The sequence below is a fragment of the Saccoglossus kowalevskii genome, chromosome 15, assembly GCF_978046115.1.
Source record: "Saccoglossus kowalevskii chromosome 15, keSacKowa6.1, whole genome shotgun sequence".
NCBI lineage: Eukaryota > Metazoa > Hemichordata > Enteropneusta > Harrimaniidae > Saccoglossus > Saccoglossus kowalevskii.
In genome coordinates this window covers 15,247,455-15,275,118 of record NC_140655.1, presented here as the reverse complement: position 1 = coordinate 15,275,118, position 27,664 = coordinate 15,247,455, and the positions used below count along the sequence as shown (strand labels likewise).

Below are 27,664 nucleotides of genomic sequence, written 5' to 3'. Positions count from 1 at the left end.
ACGACCAAATAACTTTTAGACCAATGAATTGGCTCATTACAAAGAGCTTAAGGTTGTGTAAACGCTTATTCACCACGCATGCTCAGACCAATTGAATACAAAGTGAGTACAATGGTTTGTTCATGTTTAGTTCGACTTTTGAAATGGGCAATAGTTATAGCAATAGCTACTTTCGCGATACAGTTCTGGTTAGAAACAAAGACGTATTTATTCGACGATGCAAGTATCGCGAAAATTGCTGAGAAATATGTTGGTAAGTCGTCGCAACATTTTGAAGCAAGTTATTTATATGAAATGATCACTTACCGAGGCCGCAGTTGGAATTGATTATTATAATCGCACGGTCGTTCTTCTGACCCTTAATCGACTGTGTGCAACGACTATTTCTTCTACCAAAACATTATCTTCGACGCCGAGAATGTGAATGTCGAACCCAGCTTGCCGCTATGCCAGACATATGTCAATGGGCGTGGCTGTTTGTGGAGTCAGCTGTTCTGTGTTGGACCATGATTCATTGAATGATAAGGAAAAGGGGAACAATACAAAAACAATTTAATTTGTCTGTGCTTATGTGTACACTGTTTAAGTTCACCTGTATTACAGTTGAAATATGTTTTTCCAAATTTTTTGAGTGGTCATGTATACCAAAAGTTAATGCAAGTATTACAGACTGGAAAGAACTAAGGGGTTGACCATTATACACTCTGGGCGGGGGGTAAATTTCGAAAATGAAATCTTCACAGCCATAAATCATGAAAACTTCACATATTGACAAAACTTTATAAAAAACAATCTTGCACATTTTATACAGGGAATGGAAAATAACTTCACACAATCATTATCATGGGAAGGAAATCTTAGCTAAGAATTAAGTGAAGGCACTGGCATTTTCCTGGGAAAATATCCGGAAAGATTTCCTTTTGTACCCCCCATCCCTAACCCTAACCCTAAACATACTCCCAGTTACCCAATTCATTTGTATATGCCCCCTCTAGATAACTATAGATGTTCTTAGGAGGGGCATGTACAATTAAATGGGGAGTGCTGGAGGGTAGGGTTAGAGTTAGGGATGGGGATGGGGAGTACAAAAGGAACTCTTTCCAAAGTTACACTTATAACATTTATCCTGCCAACAGGTTTACCACATGAAGAAGCCTTCGCTAAAATTACCCCAGTCTTGAGAGATAAATATGGATCAGAACATTTTTTACAAGATGATGACATGCAGTGGATATTTGTGAATGCTGGTGGATGGATGGGCTCCATGTGCTTACTTCATGCATCACTCACTGAATATGTGTTATTCTTTGGTACTGCAGTAGACACAGTTGGACACTCAGGTAAGAACAGATATTTCTTTATTACAACCATGAAGAAACATTTATAATTTGATAACTGTTATTATTGATCAAGATATTAATAATACAAATAATTTCAGGGATTTTTTTTCATTTTTTTCATTTTTAATGATTTTCAAAAAAAACATTAAGTCTTCTAAACAAGTATAATCCTAATGTACTTTGTTTTGACTTTTTGACTAAATTTTGTATGTGGGCTATGTTTCTGTAACTAGGATGCACAAATTTCACACGTCATTTTTGCCACTACATGCATGTTGCACAGCAACTTAAATAATTAACAGTCATCACAGGGATAGAGGGACTGTGCTTTAATCAGGCTATTAGCCAGGATTTTTGCAACTGCCAATCCAAAACAGTTCAACTTCATGAAAATGTAGAAGGTTTTCGATATATTTTGGTAAAATTATCAAAGAAGAATAGGAAAAAAACAAAAATAATGGGAAAAAGTTGCCAGTTCAAAATAAAAGTTGCCAGTTTCTTTGGTGGATGGACTGGTGGCTAGGCTAGGCTAACACCCTGGCTTTAATCCATAACAGTTTATTACTTTATGTTGGCTAGGCCAAATAAAATAATTATTTCCAGTCAGTATGCACAACAGTTCAAAGGGCCTCTTCACAACTTAATTTTCTGGTTTCACCAAAAATATTGTAAAAATGTCAGAAAAAAAGTGCTTATTCCTGAACATCTCAGGTTCAAAAACAATTTTTGTATTTCTATATTGATAGTTTTTCTTTTAGAAAAATAGGTGCAATTTATTTCTTGTTTCTGTATATGTACATGTTTACAAGTTTACACGATGTATTTAAATGAATCTCACTTCTCAAATTGTATTACATTCCATGGATTAATTAGGTATGATTTGAGACAAATCTCGTAAGCAGTCAATTTAAACCATTATCGTAGAATTACTGATTAAAATTTAAATTCAAAGTCTTCTGATTCTGTTTATGGAATATTGGTAAAATATCACAACATGCTATATTTAACATAATTATTCTGGTATATTTTGCTGGTATATTATTTCCCTAAGTTTGGCTCACCTTTCACATGTTTTATTTGAATACATTCTATTCAGTTTCTAATTTTATCATTTCATTACTAAAATGTTGGTAGTTTATTAATGTTTTGATGGTCATATCGCTGCATCATTGGTGTTGTGTTTGAGGCATGTATAAATGCAGTGATATATTATATATATACCGTAGTGATATATTATATATATACCGTAGTGATATATTATAAACTTACTTGATAATTATGAGCATGCACGCAAAACAGCATGGTCCCTCAGTATGTTAAAGCGCGGTAGTCGTCGCGAAGCGCATGTGTGACATTTGTGTTGATAAACATTGATTTTCCCACAATCCAATGCGCTCTTCTAATAATGGAAACCACAAGTATGGGGTTTGACCTGGGCATGACTGGCAATAATGACCGCCGGTGACTCCTTTGATACCTTCCAATCACCTAAAAAATACCTAATTAAAGCTTGGTTACGTCTCAGTTTGTACGCGTTGATCTGCGCAACAGCCAATGTCGTCTTCTTAGTTTATATGGGACCATGGAAGGTACTAACGGAAGGAGCCACGACACCACTCAAGTGGCCAGTTAAGCTTATTAACAGGCTTATTTTCTTTTGTTTCAACCCAAGTTAATCCTGATTAGGACATTGTCTAGCTCATCTTTGATGTCGATGATAGTTTGCGATTGTTTACACAAGTAACGAGTTAGCGGAATATGATACAACCTCGCCGATTTTTAAATGTGACCATAAAATATATGCGCATCATGAAACTACGGTCATCATACATGCGGACTCGGTTGGTTTAGGTGTGAAAGGTCAAAATACGTATTTCACAACCGGAAATTCAACAGATTAACGTTTGACTTCACAGATTTCACATGTTTTAGTTATTAGCAACTGTAACAAGAATTAAAGCCGCAAGCGGCGTCACCGGGGCCCAAGCTGACAAGATTCTGTTTCATAATTAATGTGGTCACATGTTAGACAATCAGGTAGCTTGAATTATCAGTAACATGAGGTCAAAATGAAGTTGGTACCATGTATTTACCTGGTTTGGTTATCGAAATATGGTTTTCAGGATATATAATGAGCCATGAGATTACATAATCATATATAGCCATTTCTAATGTCAGTTACATCTTTCATTCAATGTCTTCATAATGACACTTGTTACATGTCCTGCTCTGCGACAGTGTTTTAGATATGACTGCTTTGCATATTAATGAGTTCACATGACCATATATGGTCATCTGTTATTTTTAATCAAATCTCTTGTTCACTGTTGTCATAATGACACAGGATTTATCTTCCTAACTGCGACAGTGTTTAAGATATAATGGTTATGCATATTAATGAGTTCACATGACCATATATGGTTATCTGTTATTTTAATCAAATCTCTTGTTCACTGTTGTCATAATGACACAGGATTCATCTTCCTAACTGCAACAGTGTTTGAGATATAACGATTACGCATATTAATGAGCTCACGTGACTATATATGGTCATCTGTTATTTTAATCAAATCTTTTGTTCAATGTTGTCATAATAACACAGGATTCCACTTCCTAACTGCAACAGTGTTTGAGATATGACAGTTATGCATATTAATGAGCTCACATGACCATATATGGTCAGTTGTTATTTTAATCGAATCTCTTGTTCAAGGTTGTCATAATAACACAGGATTCATCATCCTAACTACAACAGTGCTTGAGTTATAACAGTTATGCATATTAATGAGGTTAGAAGCCCCCACCCCATGGGTGCCCAGCCACGTGGCCTAACAGTGTGCTATTGGGGCAAAATGATGCATCTGATGACACAAATGCACATACAAAATTTGAAAGAAATCAGACTAATACAAAACATGTAGTTGCATAATTTCTATTTTCACAAAATCCAAGATGGCGGCCAAACCACGTGACTGATCAAAATAATATTATTTTTCTCGTATGCAGCTAAGGCCAGGCATGGTAAATATAAAAACATCTAGTAGTTTGGTTGAATCGTCTCTGAGAAACAAATACCCAAACTTTTGGTCAATTTTGCTTTAAATCCAAAATGGCGGCCAAACCATGTGACTGATCTGAAATTTTTTTTAGGTTTCTGAAAGGGCTTGATACACAGATGCCATGAAGCAAAATTGAAAATATTCCCTCAAGTATTGCCAGAGTAAAAAACTACTTCCTGTTTAGAAGAAATCCAAAATGGTGGCCAAACCACGTGACAAATCGTAAACATTTTTTCAAACATAAATGGGATTCATATATAGAAGCTAAATACTACATATGAGAGCATTCTGCTTGGTGGTTCTGAAGAAGAAGATTTTCAAGTGTTTTTTGCCGTTTTTAGGAAAAACAAAATGGCGGGAAAAGTCACATGACCGCTAAAGTTTTTATTGCTGATATTTATTACACATGAGTTGTACTATATACCATAAAAAAATCTAGACGCCTAGACCCTCAGAAAGTGATCAAACAGCCACTTCCGGTTTTATTTCAATCCAATATGGCTGTCAAACTAATTGTCCAATCGAAATTCTGAAAGCATGTTGCACCAGTTCACATTATGGACTATCAGTATAGAGCATTATCAGACCATTCTGTTCAGCAGTTTTCTCAAACGGCTTGACGAAAAAAGTTACGGAAGAAAGAAGAAGATGAAGAAGAAGTTTAAAGAAGAAAAAACCGAACAATAAGAATAGGGGCCACGCCCTACAGGCTTGGGCCCCTAACAAGATTTTGAGTGTCTACAACAAAAATTCCTAAGGACTCCTATAAAATATTATCACAGAGAAAGTGTCTAGGCATGCCCTTCTTTTGATCCTATCTTTTCTGGTGGTGTTCGTCGATGCCCGGTGGTCGAAAATTTCAATAGTTTCGGGCGTCAAACCCACGCAATGACAATGGTTCCATTGAATAATGCAGTCGTTATTATCACAGGCAATCATTGATTAAGTCTCATCACCGTTACAAATACAAAAAGATTCACGATAGTTCATCAGTTCTTCTCCAATCAATGTTATGTCTGCTAATTTTTCATTAAAGTTCGCTAAGATCTCCGGAAACAACAGCATTCAAACTGGACGCCATTTTCAGCATTTTACATGCGAGGTTCGTCTATCACTTCCGAACATGCTCCGAATATCAACGAATGCTCGAGACTAGCGCAACCCATTGTACGAAGTTGTTAAGAGCTAACAAAACCAATGTTTGTGAACAAACATTGACAAACGATCATGGGGCAAAGCTAAAACAATAGCGTCGTGGCTCCTTCCGTTAATACCTTCCATGATGGGACCTATATATCTCGCTCATGTGTGGCGCGACGACTATCGCTCTTTAACCCATTTCGAGCTAACAAGAATGAAATCATTTCCATGGAAACTGTATATTATTGTATCACCATCCCATATTATTACCAAAATTGCACTGTTGAAGAAGAATTGGTGCAATCTAAAATAAAACAAAGCTAAAATTTGAAAAATAAATATAATAGATACATTCATTCCGTATATACCAGGGATTGAAATGAAAAAATTCCCAGCATGCATAGTGTGTATGAAATATTGATTTGTTTGTATTCTCCTGCTTTCTATGCCTTGTTTCAATAACCCATTTCAAATCTATATTTCTTCTTTAACAAAGGGAGATATTGGGCTAATATATCGGATACTATCCTAACTGGCAGCTTTAGACAATGGAAGGAAGGGGAATTAAAAAGTGAAGTCTTTAAACCTGGTAAGTATGACTGTAAACAAAGCAACACAACCCAAGTGTGGTCTGGAATAGTTACCCATAATGCAATTTTGTTATCACATTTCCTGTTTCTACGGATAGCTAAACAAGCAGCCTATCGGCTGAGATAGCTCCGCTGTTAGCAATGCACATTTCAATTAAAGAACTGAAGACATCATTAGAAAATGAACAATATGAATAGTATCAAAGCAATCGGACTTACAGTTTTTAACAAGAAGTCGAAAATATCACTTTCTACCAAAAATTACAAAAATACTACCAAAATAAATTAATTAGAGAATTGAAGATATCATCACAAAACGAACAAATCTGAGAGAGGTCCACATGTAGTACCTATATATGTAATATCAAAGCAATCGGACTTACAGTTTTCAACAAGAAGTCGAAAATACATGTATCACTTTTTACCAAAAATGACAAAAATATTCACCAAAATTAGAGAATTGAAGATATCACAAAATGAACAAATCTGAGAGAGGTCCACATGTAGTACCTATATATGTAATATCAAAGCAATCGGACTTGCGGTTTTTAACAAGAAGTCAAAAATATCACTTTTTACCAAAAATGACAAAAATATTCACCAAAATTAGAGAATTGAAGATATCATCACGAAATAAACAAATCTGAGAGAGGTCCACATGTAGTACCTATATATGTAATATCAAAGCATTTGCACTTGCGGTTTTTAACAAGAAGTCGAAAATATCAGTTTTTACCAAAAATGACAAAAATATTCACCAAAATTAGAGAATTAAAGATATCATTACAAAATGAACAAATCTGAGAGAGGTCCACATGTAGTACCTATATATGTAATATCAAAGCAATTGCACTTGCGGTTTTTAACAAGAAGTCGAAAATATCAGTTTTTACCAAAAATGACAAAAATATTCACCAAAATTAGAGAATTAAAGATATCATTACAAAATGAACAAATCTGAGAGAGGTCCACATGTAGTACCTATATATGTACTATCAAAGCAATTGCACTTGCGGTTTTTAACAAGAAGTCGAAAATATCAGTTTTTACCAAAAATGACAAAAATATTCACCAAAATTAGAGAATTGAAGATATCATCACGAAATGAACAAATCTGAGAGAGGTCCACATGTAGTACCTATATATGTAGTATCAAAGCAATTGGACTTGCGGTTTTTAACAAGAAGTCGAAAATATCAGTTTTTACCAAAAATGACAAAAATATTCACCAAAATTAAAGAATTAAAGATATCATTACAAAATTAACAAATCTGAGAGAGGTCCACATGTAGTACCTATAGATGTAATATCAAAGCAATTGCACTTGCGGTTTTTAACAAGAAGTCGAAAATATCAGTTTTTACCAAAAATGACAAAAATATTCACCAAAATTAGAGAATTAAAGATATCAACATGAAATGAACAAACCTAAGAGAGGTCTACCCAAGGTACATATACACCAAGTATCAAAGCATTTAGGCTTGTAGTTTTCAAGAAGAAGTCGAAAAAGTAAAACATTGACACGGACGACGACGGACGAACGACGACGACGGACGACGACGGACAATCACTCATATAATAAGCTCCGCTCGACAAAGTCGACAGCGGAGCTAAAAATTGGTCAATGTCAGCAGGTGATGTATTAAAGCGCTGTGGTCGTCGCGCAGCGCGTGTTCGATTTTCATGTAAATAAACAATGTATTTTACATGCGTTGTATACGTCGCTATGAGTCCTATATCGAACAGGACGCCCTTTAAACATAAGAATAAAGGAATATATTGTTACAGTGGCCCCTCGCTAATTTGCAGGTGTTGGGATCCAAGCAAAAACTGCATTTTATTGAGGGTCGCGACTTACCGAGGGGCCTTGTGAAAGGGGGGAGTCGTGCATTGAAAACATATAAAAAGCACATATACACCCATGGTACGATCATGATTAATAAATACACAAGTTAATTGAAAGGTTAGAAACATATTTACAATTTGTATGTTGTATCAGGCAGTATTCGAATAAGAATCGATCATGATTGTTTGTTGTAAACATTGCAGTGATGCATTGTTTAGTTTGTATGTGTCTGATATTATGTGGGTCGTTTGCTGTTGCTTGCGACTTCAACGGTAACATCTTCCAAAATAAACCAGTTTTATCGCAATTATAAACTTGTTCGTCAGAATAACCACCTTCATAGATAATTTCTCTCAGTTTTCGGGACAAGTTCTGACAGCGTCCATGTCCGCAGATCGAACTTCGCCTTGGATTGAGACTTCGTGTATAGCATGTCTTTTTTGCCATTTCCAGAACCAGCCTGAACTGGCCTCAAATTCAAAGTCGTCATGTCCGAGTTGCTTGGCGAGGCTGCATGCTTTGCATTAGGTGATGGGACCAGAGAGTAGATTTACGGCAGACCGTTCTTGAAGAAATAATATGTAAACAGCTTTATCAATGTCATTGTTAGCGGATAATTTCGCACGTTTTCTTTTCAGTCCCGTCTCTTGGTCAACTTCGAAAACAAATTTCCTCAGCTTTTCTTCATTTTTTACCAACCCACGAATAGTGGACCCACCGACTGCTAGATCACGTGCAACCCTTGACTTGGTTTCACCTTTTCTTGACACAGTTGATCGCTGCGAGTTTATGGCGTACAGACGACGAGTTTATAGCTCTCGCTTAGACATGCTGCTCAGTTGAGAAATAGAGATCAGAAAATCGAAGAGGGACCGGCCGAGAAGTACGTACGGTTGCTACTGGGGAGCAGATCCTCTGGCAACCTTACAATTCTGATTGACCAGGGATCACATGTGGCCACAGTCTTCAACTGTGACCTGTCTGATAGTAATTTTGGCCACTAGGAAGCCATAGAATGCTCCATTTTAACTTAGAATTTTCTAGAAAAACCCCTGGTACCTTCATGCACATAATTTTGTTTTTCAGAAAATTTTCAAAATGGCCGTTTGGTGGCCACTGTGCTGAGAACCTTAAGCATTTTAATCTCATCATTTGCACACACTTGTCCATGTCATCAATTCTAATGCATAGTATTGTCCCTCATGAGATGGCGTCGTAATTTGTCATAGTTCCTATAGCCAAGACAAAAATGGTAAAATAACAAGGGGAAATAATTTTCATCCAATCGTGATGTCTAAAGTTAACATAGAATATTATGCTTAAATGGTATTATATATATGCTAAGACTATGAACAATCAAATCGGTTTTAAAAAAGGTCACTCTACTGACTTGTGCATAATGATCCTTGAGGAGGTTCTTGCATGGTCGTTTCTTGTTTATTTCTGCATATCATTAAGTGTTCGGTAGCTTTCAGGGTGACCTATGGTCAATGTCTGCAGAAGTTTCAACTGTAATTTTGATAGTGAAAGGAGTCATTCATGATGTGTATACAAGAATGGAATTTTGCATCAAGTCAAGAGTTGTAAATCTATAATTAGATTGTTGACAGTCCCCCTGACCTAATGTTTGTTTTTTTCTGCTAAAATCAAAAGCTGCAATGCATTTGCGAAAAGCCAAACTATTCCTGTTAGATTAAGTAGCTACCAACAAAATATATGCTGGACCTCAGACTACTAAAACAACAGACTGGCAGTGCTGCGTTTTCTTTTGAAGTAATGCGTGCCACGTATGTTTAGGTTATCAGTTTTTATCGTACTGAGTAAAGGTTGCTGAGCAACAGGATTATCATTAGTTCTCACAAAATTACAGGAGATCTATTCATATTCCAATCCACTATCACGATACATCGCGAGACATAGGTTATTCTTATTACCTCCATGACCACACCGAAATTTGAAAATTTAGCAAATCTAAGGATGACACAACACGTATAACACATACTATGAAGTCGAACGTGACAAAAATAACACACCCCCAGTTGTTCCCAATAACCAACTTAGTCTGAAGCTGGACTTCTTTTTTTCATGGCATAACATATTTTTTATTTCAGGTGATACCATTGTACATGTATTCGGAGAAGCTACAGCTGTGCAGTGGTCACATGACACATGGATGATCGAATACGGGCGAGGATTCATCCCATCTACGCTGGGGTTTGCATTAGCTGACACATTATTTGGAACTACTGACTACATGACTTTATTTTATACTCTGAGGATCTACAGCAAAGCGTTGCTTCAAGAAACAATGTTGGTGGCGAATGAGTGGTATCATCATGTCAAAGAGATGTGATGACAGTGGAAAACACGTGATAACATCATGTCAGAATGATGAAATGAAAGTGGGAATTGAGTTTCCAGTCATGGTTTAGATGCTAATTTTGTTTTAACACTGATAGTAGATGATCAATCATTTGTAAATTTTGATTAATGATTTCATATGTTGATCTTATTTCTTTTAATCTTGCTGAATTTAAACAAGAATAATCTTGTTTTTTAGTTTTAAATCTATATGTAATCTTTTATTTCCTTCAACTAAATAATTTATAATGTGCAATAATGGAATCAAAAGAAAAGATATTTAATTAGCAATCACACTGCACCGTATAGCGGATGCCCAACGTATAACAAACATTACCCAGTGGCAAAAACACCCTCGGCTGATGCTCAGTGCTCTCATAGTAAGATCGTCTAAAAGTAACATTGACGAACTCAGCTACATGTACGTTTTCAAGTAGCATCCGTCCTTATCCAGTGGATCTGATACATGACCGTACTCGCACCGGACATGCATATAATGTTCAACGGTCGATAACAGACATGGAACATGTATTAACTAATAAAAATGATGGTCCGCCATGAATTAATAATATTAACATGTGCTTTTCTTTGAACTGGACAAGTACAGAATAAAGAATACATGTAACCCATGTAACATACAAAACGCATACCAGCGCATTGCTTCCATATATCTAATGGACAACTTTGTTCGGTGATGTACTTTCCAAATTTTGAAAATGTATAACCACGCAAGAAAAAGCGCAGGGGCTGCACAAAGAGCCGTAAGGAAATGCTTGCGAACTGGCCTGAACTGATTAAAAAATGTTGTTATGTCTTGGATGTTCGTCAGTGCTATACAGTGTAGTGTGACCAATGCTTTAGGTGTACAGAGGTGGATCCAAGGTTTGACAATTGAATACCGTCCAAGACTGAAATATTTATTATGCCATTCAAATTCTGAGAATTTTCACTGTTTTTGTACTTTCTGGCAACATTTTTTGGTGAATATCTGACTACCGCAAGGACATAAGTTTTAATACGCTTGGATCCACTTCTAGGGGTATATTGGGTCACTTTAGTGGCTGGATTGAAATTTGATATACTAGTAATGTAATTATGACTTGTATTTCAGGCATTTCTTTGAATGCCCACAAGAGGGTGCAATTGAAGTATTACAGTCATCGTACGAAGCCATGTTCGATATGAGATAGTGGCGTATACAATGCATGTAAAATAAATTATTTGTGTACATAGATTTTGACACGTCTACAAGGACTATAGTACTTTAATATCCCGGGCGCTGGAGGTTGTAATGTTCTGCCCGCCCAGTAGGATAATGCTACACAAACAACACTCCAGTCTAACTACTATAGGAACCAAGTTCTGCCCACTCACTAATTAAAAACATGCAACCTTTGTTGTTTGTGTAGCATTATTCTAACAGGCGGGCGGAAGATTACAACCTCCATCGCCTGGTGTAGCACTTTAACTGAGCAGTAGAATGAATATGACAATGTTGTACAGTTTGGTTACATCATATATATATATATATATAAGGGATGTCATGCAATGGCAATAACGCTGATAATTATACATCTGTCACCATAAGTTACAGTGTGTCGTAATTTAGCCACTATTGCACGAGATACCTGCATCCAACCATATTAGAAAATGCGAATTCAAAATACAAAAAGTTACATATTTTTGTGGTGGTGGGCATTTTTATATTATAACGAGAATGTTCCAATAATTGTCACCATTTTGCTCAGTTCAATCGTAAATAGACTGATGATTCAATCTAGTTTTAAGGTACTGCATTAGCATTTCAGAATTAGCTAAGGCTGTATGTACACAGAGAAAAATGAAAGAAATTAATTTAAGTGCTACACTTTTTAAGCGTTGCGCTGATTGGCTACATGTCTTTGACCAATCAGCACACGGCTTATGCAACAGGGCTACATTAGTAATGCTTTGTAGTTACAGTGACACAATATGGCTGCACATGTGAAAATAGATCAGCCACACCTGCTGATTCAGTTTCATGAATTGATAAAAATACTACATTGATTAGTTTAACATACTGGTATATTTATAACACATTTTAATATATGCTTTAATTAACATTCTAGTTGAGAATATATAAACTTATTAACTAAATTCAAAATATTGAATTTGTTGATTTGGCATAGTATTTTATGTATTAAAATAGCATTTGAGGTGAATGTTGAGTACATTATATGTAGCAGAAATATTAATGATAAATCAGCTATAATAAACTATTTTTAATTAAGATATGTTATTTATCTAGGTAATACCTTTCGAACCATAGGGTGTACAGTAGACGAGTTTTGAGTTGTCGCGTCAGCAACTGGTTTCTGTGTGAGAATTTATTCGCTGGTTCCTGTTATGAGCTATCAAACATTTATGCCATAAAATCATCCCTTCTTCACAAATGAAATTAAAATGTTTATGAATCAAAGAATCAAACCAAAAAACTAAAATTACGCATTTATATTATTTCAGGACAAATGCAATAGTCAGATCAGTATTAAATGCCACTCTGAGGGCAATCATTTATCTATTTTTTAAATGATGAAATGTCCCAAAAAATTAATTCTATGCAATACTTGTGAACTGCCAGGTTTTTCATTTTTGGGGACTGCCAATTTTCAAATACTGAATAATCTGTTCTTTGCATTTTTCTTTCAATGTTATTGAAGTGAATAAAAAAAACAAAAAATTGAATAATTAAACTGTACCTTCACAATTGACATAGACATATGCATTGCTACCATAGTGCAAATATGGCAACTGTTTCTCTTTTTACACGAAATTAAAAAGTTTGGTGTAATTAATTATAAATAAACAACGTACCTGAGTGGCAGCCCGGGGAGTGTTTTGGGCAATACATGAAGAATCTATGTCTAAATTATTGGTCAAACAAGTCATTGTTAATGACTGTTGGAATTATCGAAAATGTTATTTGTGCCAAAAATAAAGTTACAAACCAAAAACAAGTTAGTAATTAAGAGTGAATAAACGACTGGTCACGTATCAACAGATATTAAATTACTCTCCCAAAATAGACCATTTTCCGTTCACTGTGAGAATCACGCGTTATGTGTGAAATCGAACGAAAAAACAGGACAAACAAAGGTCATAGCATCGTAGTCGCGTCAAACATCGCGTGGGATTCGACAAACGCGAAAGTATTACGGGGACATTTCCATGCTTAATAATGTGCTGTCCACATTTGATGATAGGCAATTTCAATTAAGTAAGGGTATTCGGAAGCAATATTCCTCTGTCGAAGATCGGCCGGTCAATGTAAGCTACGAAATAAAGAAATTCTCGTTCAAAATCAAATCGTTCGATTTTTGCGGCAGACGTTAGACGCGCGTCTTTCATGCATCTCGCGAGATCTCGCAATTGTACGGAAAATCACCTATTGAAATATATTGTCAGAAATTAGATGTACAGGTTGCTATTCATGCATTTTGTATCTTAAACTGAGATTCCTTTCCCTGGGCTCATGTACAGAGATATAGTAGTATGGTCAAAAGGCAAGATTGCAGGCAGACAACCATGATTGTGAAACTAATTATCAGGAAAAAACAAACATGTTAATGATACATTTGGTCATTTTGGATTCAAACACAAAACAAATCATGGACATGTACAATGTTTGTATCAAATTTGAACAAAAACTGACAAATGCTGTCCAAAAAACATAATTTCCTAAAAAAAAAAAAGATCTGCCATTTGATCTGATTATGGAAAAAACTGACATGAACATGTATTTATATATTTATGATGTATGTGCCAAATATGATTGAAAATGGTCCAAAAGCCTTGGAGATATAGTAGTATGGTCAAAAAGCAAGATGGCCACCAGTTGGCCATCTTTTATCTGATTGTGAAACAAATTGCCATGGACATGTAATCTAAAATGTACAATATATGTACCAAATTTGAACAAAAACTGACAAAGCATGCACAAGATACTACATTTTCAAAAAACAAAATGGCTGCCAGTCAGCCATCTTGGATTGAATTAGTAAACCACTGAATGTGTAAAAGTCTCAGATAAAGTACTAGGCACATGCAAAGAATGAACAGATTTGGTTCCGTGGTTCTGAAATACGACTCTGGATGGACAGATGGAAGGAGACCTTCGTTCAAACAGGAACTACGGTAATAACATGATTATATTGTACTAGAATATCATCTGGGACACAGAGTGGACAAGAATTAAACCCAATATATCAAAACACAATACAATAGGTAGCTCTTCTTGTATTGGTCTTTTTTTGTTGATAATATTTTAGTAATTTCTGATACATTTGGTGCTGTTAAAGTTATTTTGTTCATCGCAAATAAACATCTATAAAACCACACTCCTATCACTATTTTTGACTGGCTTTTACTATTTTGAGCATATTTTATGTGTTTTAAATGCACTGATTTGACATTGAAACACTGAATTCAATTTTACTTATCAGAGAAAAAAAATAAATTAAAACCTGGTTTTAATTTTCAGTATTTTCTCATATCCCACCAAGAAAACTATAAGGTAGGTATGACTAAATGTAACATTTTCATTTTTTACCCATTAAAATTATTTCTTCATATCTAAAAATTTTGCTTGATGACATGGGATTAAAAGTCTTGCTATTGATATGAATCCAAAATTTAATTTACTCAGTTTCCAGTGTGTACAATGGAAAGTTTTGCTGGAACATGACATACAACATACGTTAACTACAATGTTAAACACAGAACTCGCTTGCAGGTTTATAGTTGCACGTTTGCCTATTTAATCATTTGTGGCATTGGAAAATTGTAAAAAAAACAAACAAACAAGCAATGCATGGCAGTCCCTGTTAGTTTAAGATATATTATAGTTTTGTTTATAGTAATATAGTCGGACATAAACATGTCAGAAAACATATCTATTTTTTGTGGATGATTTTTTTTCTTACCAGATGATAGCTGTTGCTTTTTACCAGATTTCACTAGCTAGATTTTGATAGAAATTGTATTTGAGACTTAAAGCAAAATAGACAAGGCTTCACAATTTAATACAATTTTTAGGGTTTGTGCTGTTGCCCCTGTCTAAATACCTGCATATGAAACCATATACATACAACAAAACCATACTGTCTATTGTGATTGAGGCCCTCTATAGTTGAGATCAGTTTCTTTATTTCATATTCGTTTTTAAAGCAGTGGACGCTATAACAAAAGTCATAATTACTGATTGGTATGTTCAGTATGTATTAAAATTATTTACAGCTGTCTGATGTATTATGCAGCATTAAAATAGTCCCATGACTTAAAAGCCACTTACTGTGTGACATTGATATTTTTGGCAGGACAGCCACTATGGTTTTGGGTACCTAATGTGCCATTGTGTGCAAACAATTGTGGTTTTATTGTTTTTAAATATCTGTTCACTGTTGTATGGTCAAAATGGTTTCATGACAAGATTACCAATAATAACAGTATTTCAGGGTTTTGGCAAGAGCTATTACACATGTGACTTACTATATTGTTAAACATATGGTTTATTAAATAATTTTTAAATTAATTTTAGGCATCTTTTTTTATTTACAATGTATATAGTGCACTGAAAAGCTACCGTCATTCTGACAGAGGGTTAATCAGAATGACCCGAATTTCAGTTTCAATGGCAAGATTAATGTTTTGGAATCTGATAGGCCTTTCACAATTTACAGTGTTGACTGCATTGAACGTCATTTTTCCTGTCTACCAGAATTGATATATATATTATATACCCGGTAAAAGATGAAATTCTGTAATAAACGTCTGGATGCCAGTTATTTCAAAGTTATTTCTCTTTTATTTCAGTATAACACTGCCTTGAAAATTTACATAAAAACACCTTATATTTTGCAACAATGTGTATTCACCTATAACAAGCTTTCCATTCTAGATAAGTGTAACACGACTTGTATTGTGTTCACGTGTGCCAAATGCCGGTTTGGAGACCACAGCTTTATATTTAAACCGGCCGTATTAAACAAGATAAGCCAGTGCCGCGACGATTTAGTTTAAGACACCCTAAAATGACAAGTCTTGACCGACACCTTGTACAGTTTTATCGGGTGTAAACAATAACACCGCCTTAAAAGTACGCTCTAAATGTCAGCCTCGCTCTGGAGTTCCATTCATTGCAAGTATTTTAAAGGGCGACAGTCGTCGCGTTGCGTCCTGTTCGATATGGGACTCATAGTGACGTATACAACGCTTGTGAAAAACATTGTTTAATTACATGATGACCACCGCGCTTTAAAGAAACATGACGGCCGATATCAACACTGACTAATTAGCTATGCGTATGAACACAGAACCAATTAAAACCACTCATAATGATTGTTTACTACTGTAAGTGAAGCCAGTTCTGTGTCTCGCGGTAATATATCTGCTTGCCAACCTATTATTCAAAAATAGCAATATTAAATCACTGTGATTTGATACAGGATGAAAACATGCTTCAATCATAAAAAATAAGAACCTACAATCAACTATTGTTCTGTGATGATAGCGATGATTTTGATGTTGAGATGTACCTGGTGGTAGTGTCTCCAAACTTGTTCAAGTTTAATAATGCTGATGCGATGGACTCGTAATTAAATAAAGGTAGGGGTGGGATGGGGGTGGGTAAAAGATTCCAATACAAAACATTAATAAAAAAAGTCTGAGCTTTGTGTGAAGATTTGTTGAAGATTTTGAAAAGCAGTACAAAGTTTTTAAAAAGATACAAATACAACTCAGGATTTTCCATCTACTCATGTTGCTGATTTTAATGTCGGCAAAATTCAGAATCGTACGAATAGTGCTCCTCTAAATACACAATCTGAACACTGAATTTTATGTACTGTTCAGCACAGCTGGTCTGGTTTATAATGAAACTGCAATAAACATCATGATGTAGTTAGGATATCAAATTACAGCTGATGAAAAGTTTTGTTGTACTGAGTAGTGCTTGCAACTGTCAGTGCTGTCCTTGTTTTTGTTTTTGTTGCAGTGTTTCAGTTTCCCTTTCCAAGTCTAGTATGGCTCTTTCTATCTCATAGTTCTTGGTCACCAGTCCAACCCAACTATACATAAATAAAAACAAAAGATGTTAGAAACCAATAATCAGCCACTAGGTGGAGCTGTTTAGAACTGTAAAAGATGCACACATTGCAGTAAGTATATTTTTATGAATCATTTTCAGTGCAAGGCAGTGGATCAAACTAAAACATTCATTGCTAAAAAAATATTTAAAATATGAAGTACACGTAAAAACTAAAAAATGGCTTACTTGTTTTCCAGGTCTTTAATTTTTGAGCCTGCTCTTGTCTATCAGAAAAAACAAGAAAAGAAAAGGTGAAATTGATCAAGGAAGATCAGTATAAAACACCTATGATACTGGACAAATAAATATTTCTTATTGGCTACTCAATTCAGACATCCCTCTTATTGGCTACTCAATTCAGACTTTCCTCTTATTGGCTACTCAATTCAGACTTCCCTCTTATTGGCTACTCAATTCAGACTTCCCTCTTATTGGCTACTCAATTCAGACTTCCCTCTTATTGGCTACTCAATTCAGACTTCCCTCTTATTGGCTACTCAATTCAGACTTCCCTCTTATTGGCTACTCAATTCAGACTTCCCTCTTATTGGCTACTCAATTCAGACTTCCCTCTTATTGGCTACTCAATTCAGACTTCCCTCTTAAATATAGATTCTAACCAATTAGAGGGGGCATTCGTCATGAAACATCTGGCAGTGACTGAGAAAAGTTTACCGGTAACAAAGCATTTTTTTCATGTACATTTGTAGATGCAAATTGTTCAGATGAAATTGGAATTCATAACATGTTCAAGTATTGCAGCAGCTAATAGACATTTACAGTTCATACAAATTCAATCACAGTGGTATCTGGCCTAAAAAATATTGCTTGGAAAACGAATATGAATGTAAAGACAGCCTACCTGGTTACTTTTGCGTTCCCAGTTTATTTCTTGAATTCGTTTTCTATTCATTGAAAGAATACAAACTACATGTCACAGAGGAATTAAATATATGGGTGGAATTATTCCCATCAATTTAAAAACAGACAGAAATGAAATTTTGTTCCCTTTATAGTGAAGACAGTGTGTTTATTATGTTTGAATTTTATTTATAAAATGTCAGTTGTATTTTTTTTACATTTTTGTCAGGCGATTTGTTCGAGAGTAAAAAACCTGGGACAAAAAAATAAACTATGAAGAAATTGTTTCATGTCTGGTGAGAACACTGCTCTATTATAAAGGAATTATTACAGGGGTCAGTGAGAAGTTTTCTACAAATCATACAAAGTAGGAATTATTACAGGGGTCAGTGAGAAGTTTTCTACAAATCATACAAAGTAGGAATTATTACAGGGGTCAGTGAGAAGTTTTCTACAAATCATACAAAGTAGGAATTATTACAGGGGTCAGTGAGAAGTTTTCTACAAATCATACAAAGTAGGAATTATTACAGGGTCAGTGAGAAGTTTTCTACAAATCATACAAAGTAGGAATTATTACAGGGGTCAGTGAGAAGTTTTCTACAGATCATACAAAGTAGGAATTATTACAGGGGTCAGTGAGAAGTTTTCTACAAATCATAGAAAGTGGGAATTATTACAGGGGTCAGTGAGAAGTTTTCTACAAATCATACAAAGTAGGAATTATTACAGGGGTCAGTGAGAAGTTTTCTACAGATCATACAAAGTGGGAATTATTACAGGGGTCAGTGAGAAGTTTTCTACAGATCATACAAAGTAGGAATTATTACAGGGGTCAGTGAGAAGTTTTCTACAGATCATACAAAGTAGGAATTATTACAGGGGTCAGTGAGAAGTTTTCTACAAATCATACAAAGTAGGAATTATTACAGGGGTCAGTGAGAAGTTTTCTACAGATCATACAAAGTAGGAATTATTACAGGGGTCAGTGAGAAGTTTTCTACAAATCATACAAAGTAGGAATTATTACAGGGGTCAGTGAGAAGTTTTCTACAGATCATACAAAGTAGGAATTATTACAGGGGTCAGTGAGAAGTTTTCTACAGATCATACAAAGTAGGAATTATTACAGGGGTCAGTGAGAAGTTTTCTACAAATCATACAAAGTAGGAATTATTACAGGGGTCAGTGAGAAGTTTTCTACAAATCATACAAAGTAGGAATTATTACAGGGGTCAGTGAGAAGTTTTCTACAAATCATAGAAAGTGGGAATTATTACAGGGGTCAGTGAGAAGTTTTCTACGGATCAGAGAAAGTAGGAATTATTACAGGGGTCAGTGAGAAGTTTTCTACGGATCATACAAAGTAGGAATTATTACAGGGGTCAGTGAGAAGTTTTCTATGGATCAGAGAAAGTAGGAATTATTACAGGGGTCAGTGAGAAGTTTTCTACGGATCAGAGAAAGTAGGAATTATTACAGGGGTCAGTGAGAAGTTTTCTATGGATCATACAAAGTGGGAATTATTACAGGGGTCAGTGAGAAGTTTTCTACAAATCATAGAAAGTGGGAATTATTACAGGGGTCAGTGAGAAGTTTTCTATGGATCAGAGAAAGTAGGAATTATTACAGGGGTCAGTGAGAAGTTTTCTACGGATCATACAAAGTAGGAATTATTACAGGGGTCAGTGAGAAGTTTTCTACGGATCAGAGAAAGTAGGAATTATTACAGGGGTCAGTGAGAAGTTTTCTACGGATCATACAAAGTAGGAATTATTACAGGGGTCAGTGAGAAGTTTTCTATGGATCATACAAAGTGGGAATTATTACAGGGGTCAGTGAGAAGTTTTCTACAAATCATAGAAAGTGGGAATTATTACAGGGGTCAGTGAGAAGTTTTCTATGGATCATACAAAGTGGGAATTATTACAGGGGTCAGTGAGAAGTTTTCTACAAATCATACAAAGTAGGAATTATTACAGGGGTCAGTGAGAAGTTTTCTACGGATCAGAGAAAGTAGGAATTATTACAGGGGTCAGTGAGAAGTTTTCTACAGATCATACAAAGTGGGAATTATTACAGGGGTCAGTGAGAAGTTTTCTACAGATCATACAGAGTAGGAATTATTACAGGGGTCAGTGAGAAGTTTTCTACAAATCATACAAAGTGGGAATTATTACAGGGGTCAGTGAGAAGTTTTCTACAAATCATACAGAGTAGGAATTATTACAGGGGTCAGTGAGAAGTTTTCTACAGATCATAGAAAGTGGGAATTATTACAGGGGTCAGTGAGAGGTTTTCTACAAATCATACAAAGTAGGAATTATTACAGGGGTCAGTGAGAAGTTTTCTATGGATCATACAAAGTGGGAATTATTACAGGGGTCAGTGAGAAGTTTTCTACAGATCATACAAAGTAGGAATTATTACAGGGGTCAGTGAGAAGTTTTCTACAAATCATACAAAGTAGGAATTATTACAGGGGTCAGTGAGAAGTTTTCTACAAATCATACAAAGTAGGAATTATTACAGGGGTCAGTGAGAAGTTTTCTACAAATCATACAAAGTAGGAATTATTACAGGGGTCAGTGAGAAGTTTTCTACAAATCATACAGAGTAGGAATTATTACAGGGGTCAGTGAGAGGTTTTCTACAGATCATACAAAGTGGGAATTATTACAGGGGTCAGTGAGAAGTTTTCTACGGATCATACAAAGTAGGAATTATTACAGGGGTCAGTGAGAAGTTTTCTACGGATCATACAAAGTAGGAATTATTACAGGGGTCAGTGAGAAGTTTTCTACAGATCATAGAAAGTAGGAATTATTACAGGGGTCAGTGAGAAGTTTTCTACGGATCATACAAAGTAGGAATTATTACAGGGGTCAGTGAGAAGTTTTCTACGGATCATACAAAGTAGGAATTATTACAGGGGTCAGTGAGAAGTTTTCTACAAATCATACAAAGTAGGAATTATTACAGGGGTCAGTGAGAAGTTTTCTACAAATCATAGAAAGTAGGAATTATTACAGGGGTCAGTGAGAAGTTTTCTACAAATCATACAAAGTAGGAATTATTACAGGGGTCAGTGAGAAGTTTTCTACGGATCATACAAAGTAGGAATTATTACAGGGGTCAGTGAGAAGTTTTCTACGGATCATACAAAGTAGGAATTATTACAGGGGTCAGTGAGAGGTTTTCTACAGATCATACAAAGTAGGAATTATTACAGGGGTCAGTGAGAAGTTTTCTACAAATCATACAAAGTAGGAATTATTACAGGGGTCAGTGAGAAGTTTTCTACGGATCAGAGAAAGTAGGAATTATTACAGGGGTCAGTGAGAAGTTTTCTACAGATCATACAAAGTAGGAATTATTACAGGGGTCAGTGAGAAGTTTTCTACAAATCATACAAAGTAGGAATTATTACAGGGGTCAGTGAGAAGTTTTCTACAGATCATACAAAGTAGGAATTATTACAGGGGTCAGTGAGAAGTTTTCTACAAATCATACAAAGTAGGAATTATTACAGGGGTCAGTGAGAAGTTTTCTATGGATCATACAAAGTGGGAATTATTACAGGGGTCAGTGAGAAGTTTTCTACGGATCATACAAAGTAGGAATTATTACAGGGGTCAGTGAGAAGTTTTCTACGGATCATACAAAGTGGGAATTATTACAGGGGTCAGTGAGAAGTTTTCTACAAATCATACAAAGTAGGAATTATTACAGGGGTCAGTGAGAAGTTTTCTACAGATCATACAAAGTAGGAATTATTACAGGGGTCAGTGAGAAGTTTTCTACAAATCATACAAAGTAGGAATTATTACAGGGGTCAGTGAGAAGTTTTCTACAAATCATACAAAGTGGGAATTATTACAGGGGTCAGTGAGAAGTTTTCTACAGATCATACAAAGTAGGAATTATTACAGGGGTCAGTGAGAAGTTTTCTACAGATCATACAAAGTAGGAATTATTACAGGGGTCAGTGAGAAGTTTTCTACAAATCATACAAAGTGGGAATTATTACAGGGGTCAGTGAGAAGTTTTCTACGGATCATACAAAGTAGGAATTATTACAGGGGTCAGTGAGAAGTTTTCTACAGATCATAGAAAGTAGGAATTATTACAGGGGTCAGTGAGAAGTTTTCTACAAATCATAGAAAGTAGGAATTATTACAGGGGTCAGTGAGAAGTTTTCTACAAATCATAGAAAGTGGGAATTATTACAGGGGTCAGTGAGAAGTTTTCTACAAATCATACAAAGTAGGAATTATTACAGGGGTCAGTGAGAAGTTTTCTACGGATCATACAAAGTAGGAATTATTACAGGGGTCAGTGAGAAGTTTTCTACAGATCATAGAAAGTGGGAATTATTACAGGGGTCAGTGAGAAGTTTTCTACAAATCATACAAAGTAGGAATTATTACAGGGGTCAGTGAGAAGTTTTCTACAGATCATACAGAGTAGGAATTATTACAGGGGTCAGTGAGAGGTTTTCTACAAATCATACAAAGTAGGAATTATTACAGGGGTCAGTGAGAAGTTTTCTATGGATCATACAAAGTAGGAATTATTACAGGGGTCAGTGAGAAGTTTTCTACAGATCATAGAAAGTAGGAATTATTACAGGGGTCAGTGAGAAGTTTTCTATGGATCATACAAAGTAGGAATTATTACAGGGGTCAGTGAGAAGTTTTCTACAGATCATAGAAAGTGGGAATTATTACAGGGGTCAGTGAGAAGTTTTCTACAAATCATACAAAGTGGGAATTATTACAGGGGTCAGTGAGAAGTTTTCTACAAATCATACAAAGTAGGAATTATTACAGGGGTCAGTGAGAAGTTTTCTACAAATCATACAAAGTAGGAATTATTACAGGGGTCAGTGAGAAGTTTTCTACAAATCATACAAAGTAGGAATTATTACAGGGGTCAGTGAGAAGTTTTCTACAAATCATAGAAAGTAGGAATTATTACAGGGGTCAGTGAGAAGTTTTCTACAGATCATACAAAGTAGGAATTATTACAGGGGTCAGTGAGAGGTTTTCTACAGATCATACAAAGTAGGAATTATTACAGGGGTCAGTGAGAAGTTTTCTACAAATCATACAAAGTAGGAATTATTACAGGGGTCAGTGAGAAGTTTTCTACAGATCATACAAAGTAGGAATTATTACAGGGGTCAGTGAGAAGTTTTCTACAAATCATACAAAGTGGGAATTATTACAGGGGTCAGTGAGAAGTTTTCTACGGATCAGAGAAAGTAGGAATTATTACAGGGGTCAGTGAGAAGTTTTCTACAAATCATACAAAGTAGGAATTATTACAGGGGTCAGTGAGAAGTTTTCTACAAATCATACAAAGTAGGAATTATTACAGGGGTCAGTGAGAAGTTTTCTACAAATCATACAAAGTAGGAATTATTACAGGGGTCAGTGAGAAGTTTTCTACAAATCATACAAAGTGGGAATTATTACAGGGGTCAGTGAGAAGTTTTCTACAGATCATACAAAGTAGGAATTATTACAGGGGTCAGTGAGAAGTTTTCTACAAATCATACAAAGTAGGAATTATTACAGGGGTCAGTGAGAAGTTTTCTACAGATCATACAAAGTAGGAATTATTACAGGGGTCAGTGAGAAGTTTTCTACAAATCATACAAAGTGGGAATTATTACAGGGGTCAGTGAGAAGTTTTCTACGGATCAGAGAAAGTAGGAATCATTACAGGGGTCAGTGAGAAGTTTTCTACAAATCATACAAAGTAGGAATTATTACAGGGGTCAGTGAGAAGTTTTCTACAAATCATACAAAGTAGGAATTATTACAGGGGTCAGTGAGAAGTTTTCTACAAATCATACAAAGTAGGAATTATTACAGGGGTCAGTGAGAAGTTTTCTACGGATCAGAGAAAGTAGGAATTATTACAGGGGTCAGTGAGAAGTTTTCTACAAATCATAGAAAGTAGGAATTATTACAGGGGTCAGTGAGAAGTTTTCTACAAATCATACAGAGTAGGAATTATTACAGGGGTCAGTGAGAAGTTTTCTACGGATCATACAAAGTAGGAATTATTACAGGGGTCAGTGAGAGGTTTTCTACAAATCATACAAAGTAGGAATTATTACAGGGGTCAGTGAGAAGTTTTCTACAGATCATACAGAGTAGGAATTATTACAGGGGTCAGTGAGAGGTTTTCTACAGATCATACAAAGTAGGAATTATTACAGGGGTCAGTGAGAAGTTTTCTACAAATCATACAAAGTAGGAATTATTACAGGGGTCAGTGAGAAGTTTTCTACAGATCATACAAAGTAGGAATTATTACAGGGGTCAGTGAAAAGTTTTCTACGGATCATACAAAGTAGGAATTATTACAGGGGTCAGTGAGAGGTTTTCTACAGATCATACAAAGTAGGAATTATTACAGGGGTCAGTGAGAAGTTTTCTACAAATCATACAAAGTGGGAATTATTACAGGGGTCAGTGAGAAGTTTTCTACAGATCATACAAAGTAGGAATTATTACAGGGGTCAGTGAGAAGTTTTCTACAAATCATACAAAGTGGGAATTATTACAGGGGTCAGTGAGAAGTTTTCTACAAATCATGCAAAGTAGGAATTATTACAGGGGTCAGTGAGAAGTTTTCTACAAATCATACAAAGTAGGAATTATTACAGGGGTCAGTGAGAAGTTTTCTACAAATCATACAAAGTGGGAATTATTACAGGGGTCAGTGAGAAGTTTTCTACGGATCAGAGAAAGTAGGAATTATTACAGGGGTCAGTGAGAAGTTTTCTACAGATCATACAAAGTAGGAATTATTACAGGGGTCAGTGAGAAGTTTTCTACAAATCATACAAAGTGGGAATTATTACAGGGGTCAGTGAGAAGTTTTCTACGGATCAGAGAAAGTAGGAATTATTACAGGGGTCAGTGAGAAGTTTTCTACAAATCATACAAAGTAGGAATTATTACAGGGGTCAGTGAGAAGTTTTCTACAAATCATACAAAGTAGGAATTATTACAGGGGTCAGTGAGAAGTTTTCTACAGATCATACAGAGTAGGAATTATTACAGGGGTCAGTGAGAAGTTTTCTACAAATCATAGAAAGTAGGAATTATTACAGGGGTCAGTGAGAGGTTTTCTACAAATCATACAAAGTAGGAATTATTACAGGGGTCAGTGAGAAGTTTTCTACAGATCATACAAAGTAGGAATTATTACAGGGGTCAGTGAGAAGTTTTCTATGGATCATACAAAGTAGGAATTATTACAGGGGTCAGTGAGAAGTTTTCTACAGATCATAGAAAGTAGGAATTATTACAGGGGTCAGTGAGAAGTTTTCTATGGATCATACAAAGTGGGAATTATTACAGGGGTCAGTGAGAAGTTTTCTACAAATCATACAAAGTAGGAATTATTACAGGGGTCAGTGAGAAGTTTTCTATGGATCATACAAAGTAGGAATTATTACAGGGGTCAGTGAGAAGTTTTCTACGGATCATACAAAGTAGGAATTATTACAGGGGTCAGTGAGAAGTTTTCTACGGATCAGAGAAAGTAGGAATTATTACAGGGGTCAGTGAGAAGTTTTCTACAGATCATACAAAGTAGGAATTATTACAGGGGTCAGTGAGAAGTTTTCTACAAATCATACAAAGTGGGAATTATTACAGGGGTCAGTGAGAAGTTTTCTACAAATCATACAAAGTAGGAATTATTACAGGGGTCAGTGAGAAGTTTTCTACAAATCATACAAAGTAGGAATTATTACAGGGGTCAGTGAGAAGTTTTCTACAAATCATACAAAGTGGGAATTATTACAGGGGTCAGTGAGAAGTTTTCTACGGATCAGAGAAAGTAGGAATTATTACAGGGGTCAGTGAGAAGTTTTCTACAGATCATACAAAGTAGGAATTATTACAGGGGTCAGTGAGAAGTTTTCTACAAATCATACAAAGTGGGAATTATTACAGGGGTCAGTGAGAAGTTTTCTACGGATCAGAGAAAGTAGGAATTATTACAGGGGTCAGTGAGAAGTTTTCTACAAATCATACAAAGTAGGAATTATTACAGGGGTCAGTGAGAAGTTTTCTACAAATCATACAAAGTAGGAATTATTACAGGGGTCAGTGAGAAGTTTTCTACAGATCATACAGAGTAGGAATTATTACAGGGGTCAGTGAGAAGTTTTCTACAAATCATAGAAAGTAGGAATTATTACAGGGGTCAGTGAGAGGTTTTCTACAAATCATACAAAGTAGGAATTATTACAGGGGTCAGTGAGAAGTTTTCTACAGATCATACAAAGTAGGAATTATTACAGGGGTCAGTGAGAAGTTTTCTATGGATCATACAAAGTAGGAATTATTACAGGGGTCAGTGAGAAGTTTTCTACAGATCATAGAAAGTAGGAATTATTACAGGGGTCAGTGAGAAGTTTTCTATGGATCATACAAAGTGGGAATTATTACAGGGGTCAGTGAGAAGTTTTCTACAAATCATACAAAGTAGGAATTATTACAGGGGTCAGTGAGAAGTTTTCTATGGATCATACAAAGTAGGAATTATTACAGGGGTCAGTGAGAAGTTTTCTACGGATCATACAAAGTAGGAATTATTACAGGGGTCAGTGAGAAGTTTTCTACGGATCAGAGAAAGTAGGAATTATTACAGGGTCAGTGAGAAGTTTTCTACGGATCAGAGAAAGTAGGAATTATTACAGGGGTCAGTGAGAAGTTTTCTACAAATCATAGAAAGTGGGAATTATTACAGGGGTCAGTGAGAAGTTTTCTACAAATCATACAAAGTAGGAATTATTACAGGGGTCAGTGAGAAGTTTTCTACAGATCATACAGAGTAGGAATTATTACAGGGGTCAGTGAGAAGTTTTCTACGGATCAGAGAAAGTAGGAATTATTACAGGGGTCAGTGAGAAGTTTTCTACAAATCATACAAAGTAGGAATTATTACAGGGGTCAGTGAGAAGTTTTCTACAGATCATACAGAGTAGGAATTATTACAGGGGTCAGTGAGAAGTTTTCTACAAATCATACAAAGTAGGAATTATTACAGGGGTCAGTGAGAAGTTTTCTACGGATCAGAGAAAGTAGGAATTATTACAGGGGTCAGTGAGAAGTTTTCTACAGATCATACAAAGTGGGAATTATTACAGGGGTCAGTGAGAAGTTTTCTACAGATCATACAGAGTAGGAATTATTACAGGGGTCAGTGAGAGGTTTTCTACAGATCATACAAAGTAGGAATTATTACAGGGGTCAGTGAGAAGTTTTCTACAAATCATACAAAGTAGGAATTATTACAGGGGTCAGTGAGAA

At 35.5% G+C, this 27,664-nt stretch overlaps 2 protein-coding genes across 2 annotated transcripts in view; one reads left to right on the top strand and one right to left on the bottom strand.

The window, feature by feature from the left end:
• Positions 1–96: 96 nt before the first annotated feature.
• LOC100313693 (opioid receptor sigma 1-like protein) lies at positions 97–12,537 on the top strand. Its single transcript, NM_001168148.1, has 4 exons — positions 97–253; positions 1,137–1,340; positions 6,036–6,128; positions 10,087–12,537. The coding sequence occupies exons 1-4, from the start codon at positions 112–114 to the stop codon at positions 10,326–10,328; spliced, it is 681 nt and encodes a 226-aa protein (NP_001161620.1). The 5' UTR covers positions 97–111; the 3' UTR covers positions 10,329–12,537.
• Positions 12,538–17,037: 4,500 nt separating this feature from the next.
• The window catches only part of LOC102807552 (pre-mRNA-splicing factor SPF27-like), a 28,826-nt gene continuing 18,199 nt past the window's right edge, over positions 17,038–27,664 (bottom strand). Inside the window, exons 6-8 of the mRNA XM_085490489.1 lie at positions 18,322–18,364; positions 17,646–17,683; positions 17,038–17,439 (exon numbers count right to left, since the gene is read on the bottom strand). Coding sequence (XP_085346615.1) covers positions 17,334–17,439; positions 17,646–17,683; positions 18,322–18,364 — 187 coding nt within the window. The 3' untranslated portion in view covers positions 17,038–17,333. The remainder of the gene's footprint in view (positions 17,440–17,645; positions 17,684–18,321; positions 18,365–27,664) is intronic.